Source organism: Meriones unguiculatus, chromosome 6 (genome assembly GCF_030254825.1).
Source record: "Meriones unguiculatus strain TT.TT164.6M chromosome 6, Bangor_MerUng_6.1, whole genome shotgun sequence".
Taxonomy (NCBI): domain Eukaryota; kingdom Metazoa; phylum Chordata; class Mammalia; order Rodentia; family Muridae; genus Meriones; species Meriones unguiculatus.
The window spans coordinates 84,270,093-84,294,866 of NC_083354.1; the positions used below are offsets into that span (position 1 = coordinate 84,270,093).

General features: G+C 41.9%; 1 protein-coding gene across 6 annotated transcripts in view; it reads left to right on the forward strand.

Annotated features, from left to right (window-relative positions):
- The window catches only part of Pde4d (phosphodiesterase 4D), an 820,129-nt gene that overhangs the window by 601,475 nt on the left and 193,880 nt on the right, over positions 1-24,774 (forward strand). For all 6 annotated transcript variants that reach the window (XM_060385704.1, XM_060385705.1, XM_060385706.1 and 3 more), the window contains exon 2: positions 18,476-18,667. In XM_060385704.1, the coding sequence (XP_060241687.1) occupies positions 18,476-18,667 (192 nt within the window). The remainder of the gene's footprint in view (positions 1-18,475; positions 18,668-24,774) is intronic.

The following is a 24,774-nucleotide window of genomic DNA, read 5'->3' on the forward strand; positions in this document are numbered from 1 at the left end:
TCCGGTCCTGTTTGCCCCGGATGCTGGACCAGGCCATTGAATGCCCCTTTAGAGGCAGTCACTTCAGTTCAGTGGGATCTTCTTTGTGTTATAGGACGTTGTTTTTCGTTGGTGTGACAGCAGAAATTCTTAGTCTGCTATTTGTAAGTAAGCCCTTGGGGTCGGTGACGCCTTAAAATAATGGCAGACATTTACGCGGTGCTTTGTCACGTGATATTCCCTTGCCACACAGGTGCTGTTTTTCTTCTCACATTGAAGTTGAGAAGAAAAAAAAAAAGTTTTAAAAGGTTAATTAATTTTTCAGGCGATGCAGTTTGTGCCGCAGAAGTATAAATTGGTGAGTGCTTGATTCTAATCCAGGCTCTCTGACTCTAAAGCCCCTACCTAGCCTTAACCACTACCCCACACTAGCTTTCTGGAATTCTGTTCAAAGATGTGTGTGGAGGGCTTATATTGGCTGTGAGTGAGTGTGTTTACAATTTTTAAGCCTTGTGTTTCCAAATCGTGCGACTTTTAAGGATGCTCAGTCATTGATATCCAAAATCTGACATCCTCTGCTACAGAGAGGTGGTGTGTTGTGAACTCACCTGAGCAGAGGCAATCTTCTAATGAGCGCAGGGCAGGGCCATGCCTTCTAGGCTCCACGCTTGCTCTATATACAGTTGAATGGCTAGACAGTAGATCAGGAAGATGAGAGTGTGATGCTTATGTGTGTCATTTCTCATTCCCTATATTCCTCCCTCCGTGTCTGCAGAACTGAGAAAGGCTACAGGAGAACGAGTAAGCAACCTAAAGTCCCAGAAACCATGTATTCAGAGCATCCTATGTAACTTCGTCATCTCTTGGCTAACAAGTTACCCAAACATCTGTTTGAACATGATTGTGCTACTCAAGAACCATTTTGTTTTCTATAATAAGCGAAATGCCCCATGTTGGCTTTTTTTTTTCTTGACCTGGAGTTAAAATTATATTCCCTCTCTGACTTTATTATGTTGCAGCCACATATAAAAGCATCTTAATGTCAAAATAATGGTAGAATCTGTTTTGACAGAGACTATAAATAGCTATTCTTTGGGCTGAGAAAACTGGGTCTTTGCCGTTAGTGACAGTAACTGGAAGGGCTGACAGAGATCGTTTCCTTTGTGCTTTGTGGGTATCGAGATGCATGCGGTTGGCCAAATTATGGTGATAGTAATAAAATAACAGAGAAGCGTCTTAGGACACCCCAGCATACTTAAACGGAGAAGGACAAAATGGGAAGTAGCATTTACTGAACATGTCCTGCTTTTAACACTCTGCCCTGTAAACTTTAATGCTCATTGACCCATTTTTAGCTTTCAAATGTAAGTGCTTGTATCTAACCAGAAAAATCTCAGGCTCAGAGAAGCCAAGTAGCTTGAGCCTCAGATTAGCCAAAAGACACAGAACACATTCAAATCTCGGTTAGATTCCAAAGCCCATATAATGTGTGATGCTTTGGGGACTTATATGGGAATCTTAATATGAACCACTGGGTCCTAGAGAGGCAGTAAGGAGTGAGAGGCAATGAGGAACAATAGATGAAAAACAGAAGTTTAAAGCCAGCGATCTATCTAAATATCATTTCTTTATGGAGCATAGTTACACAAATCCAAACGAGACCATGGATATGAAACACTAAGACGATGCTCTTTGCTGTTATTAGCTATTTATATAGTGTCACTCTTGGTAGAATGCCCAGAGGAGCAGGCGTAGCCAAGCTCATGGATAGTGAACCATCCATCTGCAAGGGCTGTCGGTGTAGCCTGTTGTAGGGAGCTGGGGTTGAGTGGCTCTCATTCCGTTCAGGAAGGCAGACTCAGAAAACAGGGTTAGTCAGCGAGTTTGACAGATGCTAAGTGTTCTGTGAGGTACAATTTAGCAAAGTTGATATAAAGACCACACTTTTAGTTACATGAGCAAAGCTTGCTTTGATGCATTTTGGTGTGTGCATAGATCTGCCAACAGCAGTTACAGTGGTCATACTTAGACGCTATGTGGTGGAACGACCTGTTGAAGTTCAGGACTCTGGGTTTGCGTCTATTCCCCAAACCCCACTCCTCTGATTCCTCTCCAGTGTTGGCTTTTGCTTAAGATGTGTTTATTTTGGTAATAGGAATACCCGGCCTTTAGATGCAACTTAATCTCCACCATTCCAAAGATTACCTTTCTGGGATCATCTTAACATGATGTCCAGGCAATAAAAAAATCTCAAGGTTTTGCTTATCCCAAAGGACACCATGGACAGAGGGATATACGAGCGGATTTCATAGCTGCCTAGTTGGAATAAGGGATATTGAAGTTGGAAAGAACCTTACGTATCATCAGGTCTCCTGGTTCAAACCTGGTAACCCACCAGAACTTTAGAGACTATAAATGTCTCACTCTATATCCAGATCTATTGGCCCAGAATGTCCAAGAGCATTTGCTTTCTAAAGCATCCCCCCACCAAGTGATGTGTGAGCTACTGATGGACATTGCATGATAGCCTACACACACACACACACACACACACACACACACACACACACAGAGGGGGGGGGGAGAGAGTCCACTGATAAAATAAGTTCAAACATCAGGAGGCCTTCAAAAATAACAGCCAGGTGGTAGCAGAATCCAAATCCATACTTGGGTCCATTTCTCAACCTGGGATTGTAGAGGGCGGTTGGCTCTAACCTTGTGTTATAAAGAAAGATACCCCATAAGTAGCCTGTCAAGTCTGTCCTGCAGCGTTGCTCTGTAATACCCTTAACAAGACATATCTAAATGTTTGTTGTATCTTCTTCTAAGTCTTATTAAACATTTCAAGTACAAGGCTTAATAATGCCATTACGGTAATTAACACATTTGCCTCACTCTGATCTCTTTCAACCTTTTCATTTGGTTATTTAGAGACATGTCATATGTCATTTTAGCAAACTATTATATTCTGTGAGACAGTTTTGAGCATTGTTTATTTCTGCATCCTCAGGGGCACAATACAGTAAGAGTTTGCCTTTGGTGAGAACTTTATCAGATTTTAACTAATCCAGTGGTTTAATCCTCCATTTAAATCTTTAGCCCAAAGATCACAAGGTGTGAGTTTGAATCATAATCTGGCTGCCTGAATCCAAGACACCCTGGGCATAGAATTGCCTTCCTTAGAGACCCTTAGTGGTGACATCACTCCTACAGCCTAGTATCCAAGTCATTGTCTGAATTCCGCCAAATACTGAAAATGAGTTTTGAGATGGTTTGGAAATAATGGTTGCATTATTGAAGTATTGAAGTACCCGTCTCTACCTAACTTGTACAACTGTGATATACTAGTCACTTTTTTTTCCTGGTGATTTTGCTGTCTTGACTTGATTACTGTAATATATATATATATACATATATATATATACACACACACAAACACACATATATATATGTGTTAACACATTGTTTTTTTATAAATGTGTCCAGTTAAAATAATAGTAACTGTAATGGTAATGAAGAAATGTGGGACCAAGGGAGAGGACACAGGATGGACTGCCTGTGGGGAGAAGGCTTTCATCTCTGCCTGAAGAGGGTAAGAGGCCTTCAGAGGCTCCTGCATGTGGTGAATGGTGAATCACCACAGTCCTAAGAGCTCATTTTCATGCGGCCTGAGGTGGTTTTGTAGGCTCAGGGGCATGCATGGAATGGAAAGCCATAATTTAACTGCCAGTTTAAGGAGCAGCTTCTTCCTAGGAAAAAGCTAAGAGTTGCACAAATCTGAACAGGACTTGGTGTCTTTTTCTTCTCATAAATTAGAATTTTAGTTCTAAATTTCATGGAATCAGAAGGACGAAAGGGTTACATTTTAAGATTTTAAAACATTTCAGTTACAGGAGGGAAAAAATGAAGCAAAGTTGGGTTTGAGTACCAAGTGCTTACAAAGCCTCCAATTTGGATCTCATGAGGTAGAGCCATCTGCTCACTTTGGAATTCTCAAGGCTTATCTTCAAAATTTGGCCAAAAAAGATAATTTTAGAGGTCACCAAATAGGTGCTCATGGTGTGTTTTGTTGTTGTTGTTCTGTTGCTTGTTTGTTTTGTTTTGTGTTTTCGCCCATCCTAACCTTAAAAATATAAAAAGTGGCCTCTGTTATTTTTAAATTCCATTTCCAATATGGAAAGATAGAATTTATATCAAACCATATATTCTCTGTAAAAATAACATGTTTGCCAATTAGAGTATCACCAATCAGCAGTGGCATTCTATTCATAGTTCATAACTGCTGCAGACTAGGACTAAATACTACATACATGGTACATACCTATGCTGCAGACTGAGACCAATTCCACATACATGGTACATACATGCTGCAGGTGCATGGGATTTGTGGACAGAGCTCCATATACTCGGCCATATTGAAAGGGTAAAGCGCTGCTGTGGGGGCTAGGAGCTGAAGCACAGTGGCACCTCAGCTGTTCAAGTCCTACTTCCTGCTCCAAGCCTAGCTGCCACAGCAGCTGATGGGTACTTGTAGAGTGGACAGATGACTAGTTTCTGTGACTTTGATCATTTAAGTGACTTTGATCTTCATACCAGGAAGACATTGAAGCTTAATGTGGAACATAATGTTTGTCACCAGTTGGAATAGCCTGTGAGACAGAGGGCACGGTAGACCTAAGTCATTTTCTTCTCTTCTATTGGAGAAGTACATTTGGCTCTAGAGCCATCTGTGAGTTCTGACAAAGAAGGACTTACAGAGAACACTGGATGCAAGCTCAAACATTCCCACTTTGAAGACCCAACTCAATTCCTGGTAAAGGAGGTAGGCAGTGGAGAGTGGTGCCGTTCTAAATTTGGATGAACTATGGAGTCCTTCTGGACTCCTTCTGTGAGTTTTCACATAGAACCTTGTACATGCAGAATGCCATTATTTTCTGGGACTCACATCCTAAACAAGGCTAGCCTCTGATCTGTTGCTTTGGGACCCACATAGCTCAAGTGCAGCAGGAAGACAGATTACTGTCTTAGTATCAGCGACTCCTGGTATTATGTCTCATCTGTGATCCAGAGGATCATAAGAAGCAAAAGAGAAAGAGATTGTTGATTTCATTTGGTTGTGGAATACATTGAAATGAGATATTTGAAAGTACAATATAACTTTACCAAGCACTGAAAGTTTACTTTGCTATAACACATTGTGTTGGATATTATTGTGCTAACAAACCCCAAAGACAAACAATTTACGCAGTAAGCTCGTGTTAGTAGCATTCTGTGGTAGCACGTAGACAGGCCTTGTTCTCAGACCAGGGACCAGGAATTCTCAGACCCATCTGTCCACCACACATCTTGCTGCAGCATAGTCTTCGTCTACCTGCAAGGAGAAGGAACAGCCAGGCAAGCATGTGATGGGAGGCATGCATCAGCCTGAAGATTGCATGTGGTATTTCTGCTCACGTCAAGACACGTGGCCAAGAAATGGCGACATCTGTGCTCAGAATGAAGCAGAGACTGGAACCTGGTGGACAGCAAACAGGATGGGCCCGTCTTGATTGTAGAACTCCTTACTTTTCCGAGATCCTCTTATCTTTCATCACAATTGCATCCAGAACCATTTCAGAGAAACATGAAGATTTGCGTAGCCATTTAAAGTCACTGTCAAAGGAGACGCTATGTCCTTTTCAACAGCCGGTTAGAGTCAATGTCTTAAAGCGTTAAATGCAGTGCTCCCCCAGTGTGACAGCCACAACACACCGAAGGACCCTCTCACGTTCATTCACATTTTCCTGGTCTCTTCCCGTGGTGTGTTTTTAAAACAAGTCCAGAGGAGAACGGTTGTCTGTGATCAACATCAGATAATGTGGCCGGAAAAGCCTTTACCCTGGCGAGAGTAAAACGGTGATCTCTAACCTAGGCTGCATAACTCTCTGAAACCCTTTTCTGTTCTCTTCTACCCAGAATGTGGAAAACCCATGTGTTTGGGTGGCTGAGGTTGGAAACTGAGCAATATCACTTCTCCAAAATAGATTTAATAGCAGGGCTGCAGAACGGTTTCCTGACCTGTTTGAGGGCGAGTGCAGATCCAGAGAACAACGCGTTGGATGGGTTTTCACATTCATTAGTGGGAAAATAAAAATCAGACGCACATACTTTTAAAAGAAACTGCAGAATGACTCGCAATTTTGTTTTCCACCATGATTTTACCTTGACTTTTAAATTTTATTTATCCTGTCATATTTTATTGGCAAGGACTTCCCCGAAGGAGTCATCATTTAATAATGCTTATCTGTTCGATTAAGGCTTTAGGAAAATTAATTTGTATAAGTCTAACCAGAGAACTGATGGGAATTGCATTTTAAAAGAGTACCTTCCAAAAGGAAACTAGTCTCTAGGGAGACAATACACTAGCAAGATGACTCTCTTCAGACATTCAAAGTGATTAAATGGCCTGTTTGGTGGGATCAGCGGTATATTCTCAGAAAAGGGGGATGGGCGTCACTGGAGAAATCTCTGGGAGGAGTGTGCGCTAGATCCAACTAAAGATGCCTTTTCTCACTTACATGCTAGAGAATGCGATGCTATACCATTTGTTCCATTTCTCACCTCCTGTCTTGCTGTGGTTCTCTGTTTGCAGTGGAGCTGTGCAGATCAGGACCCAGGCACCTGTCTTGCTTGCTTCCTGGTTCTGAGAGGGGAAAGTACTACATAATTTCAAGTCTTTGTGTAGTTAAAAAAATATACATTTGGTTTTCTCTTATTTATTTATTTTGGGATTTTTTTTTAAGTGAGAGCTTATAATTGTATGATCTTTATGTGCCACGAAACGTGGACAGCTCCTGATCATGTGGCTGATTATCGGTCAGACATGAAGATGTGCAAACTATTCCTGACTAAAACATTCTTTTAAAGCTCCAGCGTTTGAAGCGTCTTCCTAGATCATTCCTGTAAGTGAAATGCTCAGTCTCATTTCTTCAAATGAATGGCCGGTTACTAATCGAATTTAAAAATAGTGATGACACTTGTTTGAAGTAGTGCCATAAATACAACCACGGTGGGGGTAATGAGTAGACATCAGTGCTGCATCTAAAGGTGTTTATAAATACACAGTGTTTTTTTATTTAGCAGCTTCTACCCACAAGGCACCGCTGCAGGCGCTGCTGATACACTAATGAAAAAAAATAGTTTAAAAATATCTTCACCTGTGGAACATACGTGCCAATGGGAAGGAGATGATAGTAGATGAATATTACTTTATCAAAGGTTAGTGAACGCTGGGAAGAGACCAAGAGAGAATGAAATAGCTAAAACTAGGGTGACAGTTTTACATATGACAGCATGAGGCTAGCTCACTATGCGTAAAATTTTCACCGTGGTAAAACTGGGCTGATAACTGGGGGAAACATTATACAGGCAGAGAGCACTGCAGCCCTAAGAAAAAACACACAAACACATCAGTGGAGAGAAAGTGACTGAGATGAAAGTGTAAGAGTCTGTCAGGACCCGAATCTCCACACGTGGACAGGCAAGTGGAGACTTTGCCGGGACCTGATTATCATCTCAGTAGGATTATTCTGTCTGCAACTTGCTGAATAAGTGTGAGCGAGTGGGAGGAAGCGGGGGCATACCACAAAAATATCTGTCTCCCAATGCAAGCTTCTTAAAACAATTTTAGTTTGTTCTGTATCACAGAAGAAGGGAAAAAAAGAATCAAAGGCAGAAACGTTCTCTACCTCCTCTTCACCTGTTGTAGTTGGAGGAAAAGCCTGGCAGGACTGGAACAGGGAAAGGGAAACTGAGTCAGTGTTTGTGGTGCTGTTCCTGACCCCCAGGTACAGCTGGTCTGGAGAACTGTGTTCTTCTGCAGCTAGGCTGTTGGTCAGAGCTGACAAAATCGAGGATGTGGAAGAGGGAATGCACGCTTCCTTCTTTCCTTCTCCATTACTGCGAAGCTGAGGGCCTTGTCAGTTAGAGCGGGTAGACCGGACTGGACCTGTCAACGAGCTCAGAAACAGTCACTTTCCACTTGCCATCATCAGCATGTCTGCTGGTTAAACACAGCTTGGTTAGTCACAGGTAAATGATGCAAATATGGGCTTCTCCAAGGCAGGCTTTGATTTTCTGGTCTCAGCACAACAGTCTCACGGCAGGCCCATCTGAGAGCCTTGCTTGACTTTTTCATTGAAAAACAAGCAAACAAACAAAACTGAAACAAAACCAAGCAAAAACACACACACGGCTTGAAAACTATCTCGTTAAGTGTTTAAAGGCGCAGCGCAGCGTGTCTGCTATGAGCACTGTGGTACACGTTAGACATTTTTTCATGTGATGTAACTGATGCTTCATAGTAAGTGAGGAGTAAGTCAACATTTCTCCTTCTGCAAGCTCTCATGGCCCCTTTGCACTTTCTTCTCCAAGTCTGGCTTGCTTAGATGTCTCCAGCAAGTGACACTATATGGTATTTGTCCTTTTGTGACTGACATGTTCTGCAGTCTTAATCTTGTCGGTCTTCATTCCTGTCCTAGAATATGGCAGGCTTTTCTGTTGCACGAGGCTTAGTAACAGTGCTCTGCATGGTTGGACATACCATTCCCCCGTCACCCCACCAGAGCACAGTTTCTACATCTTGGTTGCTGTGACCAGTAGGCAGTGAATGTGGAAATGCAATTCTCTTTCTGACTTACTGATCTCTGTACTTTTGGGTAAAGATCCAAAAATTGAATTGGATCTATTTTTAACCTTTTGAGGAATGTCTACATCATTTTTCATAGTAATCACATCATTTTATAATCCCGCCAAGTGTAAAAGAGATTCAAATTTTGGCTAATACCACCCCCCCATGTGTATGTGTGTGTGTGTGTGTGTGTGTGTTTCAATTGTCATGCTAACTAACATGAGGCAGTGTTGAATTCTGCTGATGGTTAGTAATATTGATCACCTTTTCACATACATGTTGGTTATTGGTTTGCTTTTCTTAGAGAAATGTCTGTTTCTTTCATTGTGTATTTTAAATTTGGGGACATTTCATATTTTCTTTTGGCTCTTATCACACAGGAGTTGCTTATGCATTTTGTACACTAACCTCTTATTAGAAATGTGATTTGAGCCAATCGTGGCAGCATGTGCTTTTAGTCCCGGCACTTGGAGGCAGAGGTGAGCATATCTGCATGTGTTTGAGGCCAGCCTGGGCTACAGAGTGAGTTCCAGGCCAGCCTGGTCTACAGAGTGAGTTCCAGGCCAGCCTGGTCTACAGAGTGAGTTCCAGGCCAGCCTGGTCTACAGAGTGAGTTCCAGGCCAGCCTGGTCTACAGAGTGAGTTCCAGGCCAGCCTGGTCTACAGAGTGAGTTCCAGGCCAGCCTGGTCTACAGAGTGAGTTCCAGGACAGCCTGGTCTACAGAGTGAGTTCCAGGACAGCCAGGGCTACAGAGTGAGTTCCAGGACAGCCAGGGCTACAGAGTGAGTTCCAGGCTGTCCTGGTCTACAGAGTGAGTTCCAGGACAGCCAGGGCTACACAGAGAAATCATGTTTTAAAAGAACAACAAAAAAAAAAAAAGAAAGAAAGAAAGATAGGAAGGAAGGAAGGAAGGAAGGAAGGAAGGAAGGAAGGAAGGAAGGAAGGAAGGAAGCAGAAGATGTGGTTTGAAAATAATTCCATCCATGTGTAGGTTGTTTTTTCATACTTTTGGTTATTTCCCTTGCTGTGCAGAATCTTTTTAGTTTGACCTAATTCACTTGTTCATTCCCATTTTCCTCTTTGCTTATTTGTATTTGTGCATCAGAAGACTGTAGAACTGTCTGTACTACTCACAGTAAACCAACGGTTTCTCTGTGGTGCCCACCGAAATTCCAGTGACAACTTCCATTGAAGTAGAAAAGCAATCAAGCAATCGTACCAGCAGTTTCAGTACCAGAAATTCGCATGGACCCACCAAAGACCCTGAATATCCAAGACAGACTTAAAATGTTATTGCATGTGTGTATGATGTGCTGTGAGTGTGAGTGCACACATGCTATTGCACATGTGTGTGTGGAGTTCACAGGACAACTTTGTGGAGCCTTCGTGGATTAAGACTCTCTCCTTGAAAAATCACTTACCTGTTGTCACCCCTATGGAGGCTTGACCTTCGGTCACAGTCACAGTGTAGAGGATGGTGTCCAGGTTTGAATCTTTAGTCCACCACACTGGTCTAGTACGAATCTCATAAAAAATAATGGAATCTTGCCATATTATTTGACCAAAATGCACAAGGCCATTCCAGCTTATTTTTCTCTTGCATCAGAGTCCGGTTATCACCTTCAGGTTACACTCCTTTATTGTCCGGCATTACTGGAGACTTTCACTGGCTAGCCATAGATTTCCTAGGAGCATCAGATACTTTTGCTTCTGATACTTTTACTACTAAACTATCAAGTATCATTTCTCTTATGCAGAAGTACATACTATACTGTCGGTGCCAGCCTTTTGTTCATGAAAACCATATGTGAAAAGATAATAAAATTTAGTTCATGTATGTGTATGTGTGTATGTGTGTGTTGTATAGGACAGCTCTGCTGAATCAGTTCTCTTCTTTCACCTTTTTGTAGGTTCTGGTGGTAAAACTCAGAGGGCAACAAGTTCAGAATAACAAGTGCCGCTGTGGCATTTCGTAGAGCTTTAGTTCCTCTTCTTAAATGCTCACCCTCTGCAGAAACACACAAAAAATGCAAACAAACAGCCACAATGACATTTAATCTAGTCAAGAGAGTAAAATATCCTGAGTATCCTATTCACACTCGATGTTCAGGTTTTGGTTGAGAAAGAGTCACGTGTGCATTATCACTATAAAATGCACTTTTCTATAGACTCTCTGTAAAAAAAAAATATTAACATAGTTAATTTTATGAAGAGTTTCCTTTGTTTCAGAGAAGGCATCTGGCTTGCAGAGAAATGTTGAATGATTGCCATATCACTAGGGTTCATAAGGAACACATTTTATAATCACGTGGTGCTGATAAGAATGAGTGAAATATTTACTATGAAGACAACTTTTTTAATCATCATGCAGATGTTCTCAAACTTAAGTCAGCCTTTCTTCTCCTCCCCAGTGGTAAAACATTAAAGTAGACCCATTGGATTGCCAAGAGCGTGGGATTCCATACCGTTGGGGCTGGTAGGCAGAAAAACTGAGTAAAAAATGAAATGGCCTGTAGGTGGACCCTCTGACTGGAGATGAAGGACTGGAGAATTTTTGTGCCCATTATATTGAGCTCCAGCCCCCCCCTCCCCTGGAGTTATTGGGATCTCTGGGCCTTCCATATTTCCTACCACGAAACTGTTCTTTCTCCTTGGTGAAGATTCTCTAGAACAAACAGGCTCCACCCTGCTGCCTGGATGTTACTGCCCCAGAATTATGGGATGAGGGTGGAGGCAGCTGTGGCTGTAAGAGCAAACTGTCCCAACATCTGACATTTCACTGATGGCCAGGCCATGCTCCCCTGATCTGTCTGTCCCCTCTTCCCTCATGTCTTCACTTAGATTCTCCTCAAACAAAGAGTGACTCATATAAAGATAATAACCTTAGTGAATGATCTCAGTAGAAGATAAACATGAACAAAACTAAAACAATGGCTGCTGGCTTGAGTGGGCATATACTAGCTGCCAGGTGATGAGGTAAATACCTTCTAAACATATTCTCTTCTGCTCCGCCTAAAGGCCCCAGGAAATGTATGTTTTCTTTATCAAAAATAAAGAAGTTATATGACTTAGCCAAGAGCCCCTAACTAATAAGGAACAGAAGCACGATTTGAAACGTAACACAGGTTTTCTAACGTAAACTCTCTTAGAGTGACTTCACCTTGAATCATGGGGCAAAAGACCCATCCTGAGACCACACCATCATTCTCAACACACGGTGCCGGAAGCAACTCCTAGCTGCTCCTGGCTTCAGTTTAGGATCCTAGGGTTTCTGTGAGCACTCAGCCTGGTCTTCCGGAGGAAGCCCCTGCACAGAATGTTTAGTCCAGGGAGCTCACATTGCTATGGACTCCCAGGACATTAGCTACTGTGGTCCTCATTGTGTTTTACCTCCTTCCAAGCTCAGAACCTGCAGCCAGCTCAGGGGAGAAACCACGTGGTGGCCAAGAATCAAAATATCTCCATGAGCATGTCAGCATCTCTCTTCAGGCCAAAAGGATGGGAAGTGACCCTTAGCAAGGAGTTGTGAGGTTGGTATACTGGAAGTCTGGGGACAGTTGGGGCAGCTGGATCGGAGGTGGAGATAGATCACATTACCATCCATTCGCTGTACTTAAATGAACAAATGGGGAGACTTGGGAGCAGTTCTGTTGGTTGGCCAGTTTATCTGTCTATCTCTTTTTTTAAGAAGAATTTCTTTTATGTGCATTGGTGTTTTGCCTGCATGTAGGTCTATGTGAGGGTGGTGGCTTCTGAAGTTAACAGACAGTTGTAAGCTGCCATGTGGTTGCTGGGAATTGAAACCTGGTCCTCTGAAAGAGCAGTCAGTCCTCTTAACCACAGAGCCATCTCTCCAGGCCCCTCTGTCTGTCTCTTGAGGAAGGAAAGAACCGTAGAAAAAGCTTGCCAGCCACATGCAACCTTCAAGAGCTCTGAATGATCAGGCCAATGGATCCTGACTCCTACTGCCCCTTCCAAGGGACCAGTGCAGCTGTGTCATCACGTTCCTGTAACCATCTGCTGGCACAAGCCAGCTCTTCTAAAGATGTGTGCACGCCTGCACAGCACCAGGGAGGAAAATACATGGGACAGTGTTGCATCTCACTGTCTTCCATGAGCTACAAGTCCTTTCAAAGTCTTCCAAACAACCCCTTGATTCCAAGGGAACCTTCTGATTCTTCAAAGAGACCCTCCAAATGGGCTGTAGAAGATACTGCTTTATACCCTATCGTTGTGTTCAAAATTAAAAAAAAAAAATGAGGATTTGGCAAATTCTAACATGTTAAGTTACAGATGAGCTTTGGCATGTGTGACCTGTGAGTTAATCGGGATAGCACTTTCAAAGAGTTAACAAGGAAAGGTCTGTCCTAGTAAGGATGCTAAGAAGTGATCTGTTTTCTTACAGTCACAGGAGACTTGGAAATGTAAACAAGGACATGGTGCTCATTCTCTCAGGCTCTAGAGTCAGACAGTTTGGGTTTAAAACAGACTCATGAAGACTAGCTCTGAATGCATTGCTTATTACAGAGGCATTTTCCTAGGCTTTGGGATTCCTTTTGGTTAAATGAAAAATATGGAATTGTGGTGGCCACTTTGAAAGCTGAAGATGTGCTGTGCAGGAAGCAGAAGGTGGGGCACATGGAGCATCCTTCAAAATTTTAACACCATTGTCAGTGTCATTATTACAGTTGGATATTTTGCTTCTCCCCAATTCTTTTGCCGCTTCCCCAAGCTTCAGATAATACTATCTTGGGCTCCACATAACTGGCAGTGAGTCTAGAGGAAACTCACCAGACCATGTGTGATCCAGAGGATGCCTTGGAAATTTTGCTACTCTTTGTCACCTTGACACCAACAACTGAGTGAAGACCACCTCCCTGTCTCTCTCTCTCTCTCTCTCTCTCTCTCTCTCTCTCTCTCTCTCTCTCTCTCTCTCTCTCGGTTTATTACTATCAAGGACTGTGGGTAAAACCATGTTTCCAAAACTGGAGCAGCTTGTTTGAAGCCATCTCCCTTTTCAGCATAAATAAGCTCTCAGATTAAGTGAAGCTAATTTTCAGAGAGTTAAGCGAGTAGTAAATAGTCTCAGGCTCAGTCTGTTTGCAGCCCAGTCTGCGAAACAAGTACTATCTCTTGTTATTTCTTCTGGACAAGACCTTGCTGAAGGCATGCCCCTCCTTCTCACATTGGTAGGATTTAGTGAAGAAGCCCTTTATTTGTTAGGAGTTTCTCACTTATCCTTAGATTCTTTACTCATTTCCTCTTTTGTGGCTTTTCTACCCTCCCCGTAATCGCAGAAACAACCTGTTTATTCTCACAAATGAAGCCTACAAGCATAGGCAACGGAAAAGTAAATGGTCTCCTATATCTCACCGTTAAAGGATGCCATGTGTCTGTCCATACATCTCTTTATTCCAAGGTAGTACTGACACTCCTTGGTCTAGTTTCTGTGCACATACCAAGCCTACCTGTTAGTGGGACCCTACAGTGTTGACGCTTTTGTTTGTCCCCACCGCTCCTTGGTGCCAGCCCACAAATGCAACCCAACACCGTGTCCTGTTCGTCTCACATTCACCACCACCCTTCCTTGGTTTGCTGTATTGCTCCACTTTGGCTGGGCATTCTCTACTCTTGCCCGGGCCTTTCCCTCTTCCCATGCATTACACTCCTTTTATGTATGTCATCTCTTGATATGTCATATTTCCCAGTTCACCAGTGCTATGCTTTGTTATTTTAGGGCGATTCATAACCGATGGTATATGTTCAGCCTTTATTCCCCACTTGCTTCATGCTTTATGTATTTAATCCCTTGCTGAGACTTTAGTGCCTTATCAAGACATGCTATGTTTCATATACCTGCATTCCCCCCCCCCCTTATTAATCTAAGGACACAGATGAGCTTGTCTGCAGAATTATATTGTCTTTGTAGAATTCTTCATTATATAAAATCTTTCTGTAATGTTGTTTACCACCACTGATATTTGGTAATGCTTTGGACTAGGTATTTTCAGGAATGTTGCTTTTCCTTGATGGTGGATTTTGATTTTGGAAGTATTTGCTATAACGGAAATCTAGCATGCTGATAACCTCAGACCAAATGCCCACCTCCCAAATCAAACTGTATTCTAAGAAAAAGTTGTGTTCCCAAGCTTAAATGGCTTTTCCAGCCTGTAGCTGATATTCATGGCACTTTGCCGAGCCTAGCATGCATTGAGTGAGTATTGTGGAGGATCATTGATGACTTCCTGAATAAGTTGCAACAGGACATCAGCATAGTTCTTAGCTTCTCCTCGTGAGCCCGGTCCTAAAGTAAATGCTCAGCCATGCATGCATGGGTGGTATGTGCCTTCAGTCCTAGATTCTCTAGGGACTGAGGCTAAAAGGTCATTTGAGCCTCTAAATTATAGACCAATATGATCTCTCTTTGAAAAAGGAAAGAAAAGAATTAATTTAAAAGTGAAGCTAATACAAATGTTTCTTAGATCAGTTCAATTTTAACAAATATTTACAAACCACTTAATATAATTTGAAGCATTATCTTAAGTAATATTTATTTATTTGTTTGTTTGTTTGTTTGTTTTGAGAATCTTTAATAAGTAATTTAGGCCATCATATTATTTTGAAATTGGGTCTCCATATTTACGAACATTGTCGCCATCTAGTGGCAAAGTGTTATATCACATCTACAAACGGTGAAGTCCCAGACTAGGCATATTTTATTCAATTAATAAAATGTTTTCATTTTCATAGATAGTATTATTACAAAAATATTTTAAGATGCCTAGTAATATTTTTTAAAAAAACTAAAGTATAGTGGATCTATAAGTTAATATTTTCTAAACTGAATTGAAAAACTATTATAGTTTTCTTCTTTTTTATTTATTATTTTTATATTAATAACAGTTTATTCACTTTGTATCCCAGCTGTATCCTCCTCCCTCATCCCATCCTCCCTCTCTCATTTCTTCTCATGCCCCTCTCCAAATCCACTGATAAGGGAGGTCCTCCTCAACCATCTGACCCTAGCTTATCAGGTCTCATCAGGACTGGCTGCATTGTCCTCCTCTGTGACCTGGCAAGACTGCTCCCCCCTCAGGAGGGAGGGAGGGAGGAAGGAAGGAAGGGAGGGAGGGAGGGAGGAAGGAAGGAGGGAGGGAGGGAGGGAGGGAGGGAGGGAGGGAGGGAGGGAGGGAGGGAGGGAGGGAGGGAGGGAGGGAGGGAAGGAAGGAAGGAAGGAAGGAAAAATGGAGAGCAATTGATGGACACACTTAACAGAAACCTTTGGCTTGCACATATGCACATATGCAGACATGCCCACACATCTCGCCTGCCATTACATGCACACACAGAAAATTTTAAGTTGGAATACAGTTTGGGGCCTGACCGAGCTACGCTAGGACTTTCCCTTTTTTTCTGCTTGAGAGTTTGATTCGTGTGTTGCTTCATCATAGATGCATAAGTGATCAGTCATTCACACACACACCCTCCCTGGCTTGGCTTACTTGGGACACTGGGACGTAACCCTGAGTATTAATAATGCTAAGAAAGAAAAATTATTAAATATTTTAAACTAGTGGGCCATAAAAAGTCTCTCTCTCTCTCTCTCTCTCTCTCTCTCTCTCTCTCTCTCGTGTGTGTGTGTGTGTGTGTGTGTGTGTGTGTGTGTGTGTGTGTTTGCTTGTGCACTGAGACATGCTGAAAATTAACCCCAGGGCATTGTTCATGTAGGCCAGCACTGTGCCATTGAGCTACATATCCAGGCCAGGATAAAGATTCAAACGGTGGCATGCTGGTAACAAGTTAATCTGAATTCCTTTGTGCATTCAGTCATTGGTTTTAACCACATAACCTGCCTATCCCAAGCAGACACTCTCTTCTGTCAAGAACATATAAGAGCTGCATTTGATGCTCACTGACTGTTCACTAGAGAAGTTTTTTTCCGGGGAAAGTCTATCTGGGTTACAGAGACTATCACATTGAAAGCTGTGTGTATGACTGTTTTGTGTCCTCCAGATTTAAAAATCTTTATTGAACTCAATGCATTTCATTCTTTCTATGTTCATTTATCTCATTTAGCACAGGGGTTCTGTTGTTCTGGGCTGTGGTGCTGGAGGTTGAACACAGGGCTTAATGTGTTTCAGTCAAATATTCTACCATTGATCTATGCTTCCAGCTCCAGCAAATGATGTGGATATTATATGCATACATATGTATGGTGTTTGGGAATTTATGTAGAACATGATTTGATCATATTCACCCTCTCCCCTCCAACTTTTCCCGGATCTACCCCTTTCTTTCTCACCTAACTTTATATCTCCCTGAATCAAGGATAATATGCTCTGCCCAAATATTCTTGGGTAAATATGGCTTTCCACTGAAGCATGGTAAATTTATCAGGGGCTATATTCTTAAAAACGAACCCTCCCTCTCCCAACAGTTAACAGTTAACAATTATGGCACCTCAACTAGAAGTGAGACTTTGTCCCTTCCCCACTCCATTCTGGGATTTGGTCTGTCTTGATTTGCACAAATATTGTGCATGCTGTCACAACAGCTGCGAATTCATATTGCAGCTACATGGGTGTGTCCAGGAGACATTTTCTTGTAGTCATTTCCTACTGCTGGCTCCTAACAAACTTTCCACCTCCCCCCTCTACAGTGATCCTGGGGTCTTTGGAGGAGGGAGTCCAGTACATATGTTCCACTTAGAGTTGGAAATTCTGAAGTTTCTAATTCACTGGCCCTTGACCAGTGGTTCATCTTAGTGCCATTGACTATTTCAAATAGAAAGCGCCTCAGATGAAGGATGGGAGATACATTAATATAAGGCTTTAGGAGTTCAGCTCATCTATATTCATTTAGCAGCATAATAACAGTAAATTCTGTCTTTGGGTCTATGACCTGTTTGTCATAGGTAATTGACCCAATTAATTTTCAGTTGACCATAAAAGACAAACAGATCAGTATTTTTGGTAGCATAAAGGATGCCACCCAAGGTTCTGAGGTCTCTGGTAAACTTTCAGATAAAAGTTAAGTGCTGAAGAATGAATGTCAGTTGTCTTAGCAAAGGAGAGGTGGGTAGTTGAGAAAGAAACTCAGGAATCAATGGCCAGAGAGAGGGACGGCAGTTCAGTGTGAGCTGATTGTGGAGTGCCTGGTTGATGGTCTAGTTGGAATCCTGGACTGAGAAGATGGGTGCTTTCAGTTGAGAGATGATCAAGACCTTAAGTCAAGCCAAGAAGTTTGTATTTTATTCTAAAGGCAAAATGAGTGTGCATATTCACAGCAAAGGATGGAGATTGAAAATTTGAATAATTAATTGGCCAAATTAATTAAATTATTAATAAAATAATTTAATAATTAATTCAAAGTAATGATTGAGTAAGTATAGTGTGAGAAGGGAGAGAAGCTCAGGGACAGGTGGATTGTGACATTAGACCGTGGCAGCTGTGGAGCCAAACTCAGATATTTACTGAATTACTGTGAGTTTGTTCGTTTCTGAACAGAATTCGGTACTCAAAGTTACTTTTGCAGAATGGCTTTCACCTTTTTTTGTTTTTTTACAAAGACTTATGCTTTTGTCAAAAACCATGGGAAATAAGAACATGAAGCCAATGTGATGTTTACAGTTGTGGGGTTTTGTTTGTTTGCAGTGCTGGGGCCCAAACACAGGGTGTTTGGTTTGCACGCCTACTACCATTCCATCTCTAGTTCAGCTAGGATCAAGTGTAAAACCTTCCCTTCATCCCCAAGTCAGGCTGACTCCTCTGCTGAGACACCAGCTGCCAGTGCTCCCACCAATGTAATTCTTTTTCCTCCATTCACAGTTTCGATGTGGACAATGGCACATCATCGGGACGGAGTCCCTTGGATCCCATGACCAGCCCAGGGTCTGGGCTAATCCTCCAAGCAAATTTTGTCCACAGTCAACGCCGGGAGTCCTTCCTGTACCGATCTGACAGCGATTATGACCTCTCTCCGAAGTCTATGTCCAGGAACTCCTCAATTGCCAGCGATATGTGAGTATAAGGATGGGCAGTAGAGACAGAAGCACTAGAAAATCCTGAGCAAATTCATCTCTGGAGCGGATGATGTCATAAGTGATGATTTCATCCAGCCGTTCCGGCCTCTCTTGATGCGGAGAGCGAATAAAGTCATCCGAGCTGAAGATGAATAGCAGATTTAGCTTGAGCACACTGTCACCTTGATTAAGGGGGAAAAAACATTTTCTCAGAAAAATGTACTGTTTTGGAAAAGTAGACTTAAACATTTAATGGAAAAATTACCCTTAACACATCAGCTTATATTTATATAAGATTCGTGTTTTAGATATTCAACAACATGAATGCTTTATAATATTTTTTAAAGCCTGTTTAAACATGTTGAAGACACTTAGGATATTAGGATGGACAGTGTCTTGACTATATCTCAATTGATATGTGTATAGACATGAAAGTGGCAAAATCTTTTGAGGATTTTTGTGCAGATTGAACCAGGTTTTGACTATAAATCACTAGAGGCAATATACCTGGATTCATTTAAGGCATAGCGCATATTAAAAGTGAATTAAGATTAATAGATTTGCAGATAATATGGGGATTAACCACTCATTTCCCCTACACATTGTGTTTGTCTGCTTACTGTGCATCCGAGTTCTTTCTGTGTTGAGGGAACCTCTGCACAGACTCCTGTTCTCATGTGCACTGTGCAGTGTCACATCTGGCAATGGGCACAGCTAGACTCCTCTCTCCTCTGGATCCAGACCCTTGTCCTGCTCCACACAGCATCATCTCCTAACACCAGCTTAGAACCTACTTACAGTCACTTTATGGAACCCCATTGGGTCTAATGCTTTTCTTGGTACCCAAAAAGATCACCAAAGCAATATACATAACAACAGTCCCAGATGGACTTCTAGAAGTAAAGACGTGCTTTGCTCAGTTTGTAACCTTTAGTTCTAGTGTTACCGGTGATATTGCTCTTCGTAACCTACTTCCCTTTGTCTGTGGGTCTCTTTCTGTGTTATCCTCATCCCTCTTCTGTGGGTTTCAAAATGTTCATAGGATGTTTAGTTATCAATTCAAACAAATGAGAACATGTCTTGAGCTCCTAATCTGTGGAGATGGAAGGGCTGGTGTTAAACTGTTTGTAAGAAAACATGAGTACCACCTTGAAGTTTTACGAAGTAAAACACAAGCACAAAACATAGGCCCAACAAAAGCTTCTTTGCCCAAAGGAAATGGGAAGAAAGTAATGGGTTTAGGTAATAGTTCTGCAACATGTGGAGGAGGGAGGCTCTGATACATGACATTCGTCTGGGTGTGAGAAGCAGACATGGTAAGAGTGGAGGAAGATTCAGGTCAAGTCCATCGGACCTGAGAGCCACCAAAGATCTTAGCTAGGGTTTGGCCTCCATCATGTTTCATCCTTATTGTATTTTGATTATTCATATTCTGTTTTTAAATGATTGTACAGTGAAGAGATAATAGGGATGGGATTCGTATCAAAGCTCACAGAAACACAATAGGCCACATGTGATGAAGATCTAGATCAAGGTTATGCAGTGTGGCAAAGAGATTGGTCCAGATGTAAGAGACACAAGGCCTACAGAGCTGTGGTGTGTGCTTGTGTGTGTGTTTGTACACACACACATGCATGCATGTGTGCATGCCTGATACATGTGTGTATGAGTATGTGAGTGTCTGCATTCATGTGTGTGTTTGCTTGTGTGTCTGCAGTGCATGCAGGCAAGTGTGTGTGTGGCTGGTAGAGAAAGAGAAACAAAAGTACTGACATTTTTTTTAACCCTGACTGAATAAATAAATGGCAGTACGAACATCAGGAATAAGGGACAGAGAGTGGACAATATAATGCCGAACTAAATAGTTCATTCAGCTTTTGTAGAATAGGGTAGGGAGAACTTGTGAGTGGTTGGCAAGAGGAGGACAAAGAGTAGAAGGAACATTTCAGGGGACTAGAGGAGATTAGAAGAACCAGTTACCTCCTGTAATTATGAGGTGTTTAGATGCCATTTGTGTGAATCACCTTAATCAGGCAATGAATGAAGTTAGAAGCCCAGTAGGTTGGGGAGTGAATTGAAAGCAGTTCCCTAAGCCAGTGGATGCATATTTTTATAAAACCGACAATAAAAGGGACTGAGAAATTAAAGCTGACAAGGGAAGAAGTAGATTCAAGAGAAAAAATTAAAATTAATAAATTAACAATACAAGCTGAGTGAAGGCCCAGAAGGTAGACTCAAAAATGGAGGCAGGATGGGAATGAGGATTACCAATAAATGTTTAGCTATTGACACAAATTGGATCTTAAGAACAAGAAACAAGTTTCTGGAAAAGTGACAGAGGCTATGGTTGCTTTCTTTAGGGAAGACAAAGAAGAAACAAACAAAAGAAAAAATATAAATAGAGGAGATGAAGGAGCAAAGGGTTTAGAGAATAAATGGCTAATATGATGTCTACTTTTCTACTCAAATGGGAGGCTTAACCGTTGATACCAGCGATAGTGGGATGGGCAGCTTGAGGACAAGGCAAAAGGACAAAGCCACTACATGCCCAGGCCTGGTGGCACACACCAGTAATTTCAGATATTCAAAAGTTGAGGCAGGTTGATGGTATATTCAAGGACTGTCTCAGCTAATGCAGGAGTTCAGGACCATTCTGGGCAACACAGTGAGACCCTGGCTCAAAGTAAAACATACAAATACAACTGGAGATGTATCCCCAGTGGCAGAATGCCTATCCAGCACTGCCTATGTGATACTCTAAATGTAAGTGCAGTGGGGAAGACCAGTAAGCTGATCAAGCAAAAGAACAACACCATAGAGAGATTGATAGAGGTCTACTCAGTCCAAGAATCCACATTCAGAGTCAACGTCTAGTCCTACTTCATCAAAAGAGAAACAAAATAGACAGCGACAGTACCTTTCCCAAGGACACAGAACATTAAAGAAGAGGGGTAGAAAGAATGTAAGAGCCAAAGAAGAGAGAAAGATGTGGCAAAAAGACATCTTCCAGACATGACATGATAAAGCCATTGTATGATGGACTCACTGCAGCTGTGGTTGCCTATCTAAGACCTATCCAAGATTGCACCCACCAGAATTTCATCATGAATGGGGGAAAGAACCCGTGAGGCTCCAACCCTTCCCGAGGGACTATAGGCAATTAACAGGCAAGAAACTCTAATTAAACTCAGTAGCCCACACACAAAAAGACATGGAAGTATAAGAAAGACTTGCTGAGAGAAGAAAGTAGGAGAGGGATGGGATGGGAATGAACACAACTAACATTTGTTATAAGAATGAAAGGAACTGTCGATCAATTTAAAAATATTAAAAAGAAAGGTCAGAGAAAAACTTGGGTGAGGAATCGGATTCTTTTTCAATGGTTAACTGTTCTGCTCTCTGAAATTCTAGTAAAACAATTCTGGGATGCTAATGCAGATGCTGTGTGTCACATGCCCTCCATTCAAATGAGGAAAGACTAACTATGCATCTCCCCTTTATGAAAAGCTGGGAGTAGGTCACATTCTGAAAAAGCCTTTATTCCCAAAGTCCTATACAAGGATGACCTCATTTTACCCCATACCAATTCAAGAGTCTCTTTATCTCCTCAGAGGGCTCGTGTACTAATGACAAATTGAATTAGACCATGATGCAACTCTGTTTATTGTTGAAAAATAATGTCTTGACGTAGTCAGCTTTCTGAGTTACTCTGCGTGTTTTCCTGGGAGAAATGAGGCATTCCTTTCACACATGGTGAGAAACAGGACAAACAAAACAATTATGACTGCATGTTTAATTTAATACATCATTTATCTTCCACATATAGATGAGTATGCTTTCCCTTTATTTGATGGCTTATGTGGCCATGTGTGAACCTGAGGTTCCTTTAACTAGTTTGTGTGGGTGCATAAAGATTGCTCAATCTTCACAGCTCCACTACACAGTGCAACTGTGCTTTGTAGAGAATGACCTCATTTATAATCCACTCTGCCTCACTTGATGGTTCTGTATATATTACTCTTGTCGTAGTGTCAAAAAGGGATTGTAACTTCTTAAATTATTATTTTATTTTTATATTTTTCAGAATTAAAACCACTATATTTTCCTTAACACACAAAACACAATGCAGTTAGTTCAAAGAGGCCAAGTGCTTACCCAGCTACCCAACCTTACAGGCCTCATTGAATCTCTGGAGTTAGAACTCTCTCATGGCTATTCTGAAGCAACAGAACCATTAGAAATAAAGGCCCACACTTGTACTATCAATAATGTAGAGCCAATTTACATTTCTTCAGGCACTAATTGGTGTTTTGTCTGCATGTTTGTCTGTGTGAGGGTGTCGGATCCCCTGGAACTGGAGTTATAGACAGTTTTGAATGTGGCACTGGAAATCCAACCCAGGTCCTTTGGAAGAGCATCCAGTGCTCTTAACTGCTGAGCCATCTCTCCAGCCCCAAGAGTTCGTAGCTCTTTGAATGAAATGCTTCAGGAAAAAAAAAATTCTCTATAAGTTTGGGTTTAATTGTTTAATTAATTAGGGAATGAGGAGAAAGAAAATGAGCACTTCCCGACAAGATGACACTGTCATATTATCCATAAATAAACAGTAATAAGTGGCTGAGTTACACGAAGGAAGAAACCCAACAGTGATGGTCAGAACATGTATGTGGCTATTACAGTTCTCTTTTCTGAGTGTTTCTGAACCTGCTGTCTCCTTTGATCCTTCAGTCCTTTCAATGGGGATATTAATATGGTGACTAGGAGATCCAAAGTCCAGAGATGTTCATCTTTCTAAAATACAATAAAAGTATTGATCGTTTGTAATGAACATTATTTTGGTGATACCACTGTGAAGAACATTCATGAGGACACAGACAAAGCTCGTTTGACCAACTTCATTACTATTAAGCACTGTAACAATTTGGTGAAAAATAAACCATGACAAACCTTGAAGTACACAAAAACAATAAAGTAGACTCAGAAAACAATAAAGTAGACTCAGAAAAATGTATAAATTTCTATAGCATTAAAAAAAACCCTCAAAATCTACAAATACTCACTTTACACAAGGCAGAGGCTTCCGCTCCATTTATCAAATAGAAATGCCACAACATGCTTGTCACATGAACATAAACACCTGAGTTTGGATCCCAGCACCCTTGTAAGTAGTGGATGTGGTGGTGATCCATGCCTGTAATCCCAGAACTGGGCATGTTGAGAAAGGAAGAGTCCCTGGAGTTCAGACAGAAGAAAGGAATGTGAAGAAGCAATTGATCACCAAGAGACAGAGAACATGCTCCAAAGTAAGGTGAAGAAGCAACTGAGGAAAATATTCTCTGTCACCCTCTGGCTCACATATGTGCACACATGTGCATATGCCTCCCCATAGATGGCCACCAACCCACAAGTACACAAGCATGAATGTAAACACACACACACACACACCTATACATAAGAAAAATAAGAAACACATCAGTGTTATCCTGAGCACAGTAAAGAAGTAAATGCAAGAAGAGCAGATGTGACCCACACTTCACGGTACAACATTTGGATAACTGTAGACACAGCCAGGGAAATGAAGGCTGCACTTGCTATCACAGAAAGGAGGATGGAGAATGACAGGAAGAAGAGACACGAAGAGGACGGCATGATAAGCAGATAGCGCCGTGTTTCTCAAAGTTCACGTCAAAGAATTCTAATTTCCCAGCCAAGTAGTAGGGAGTTCCAGTATTGTCCATGACCCTGTGGTGCATTGAAATTATGAAGATATGTGACTGCAGAGATGAACAGGGTGACGAGCAAGGACGGGAGGTGTACTTGTTACTTTTGTCATCGCTGTGCCGCTGTCCCCACCCCCACCGCCCAAGCAGTTTATGGAAGGAAGAATGTACTCTGGCTCACAGTTTTAAGTGTGCGGTCCCCCACAGTGGGGAAGGCAGTAAGAACTCCTCCAGCTGTTGAGGCAGGAGTGGGGGAGTCACATTTTACACACTGTCTCAAAGGAGAGATTGGACGAGAGTTGATGTTCCTCTTGTTTTCTCTTGTCCATTCAGTCCGGGACTTGAGGCTGTGGCGTGGTACAACCCACACTGAGGATGGGTCTTC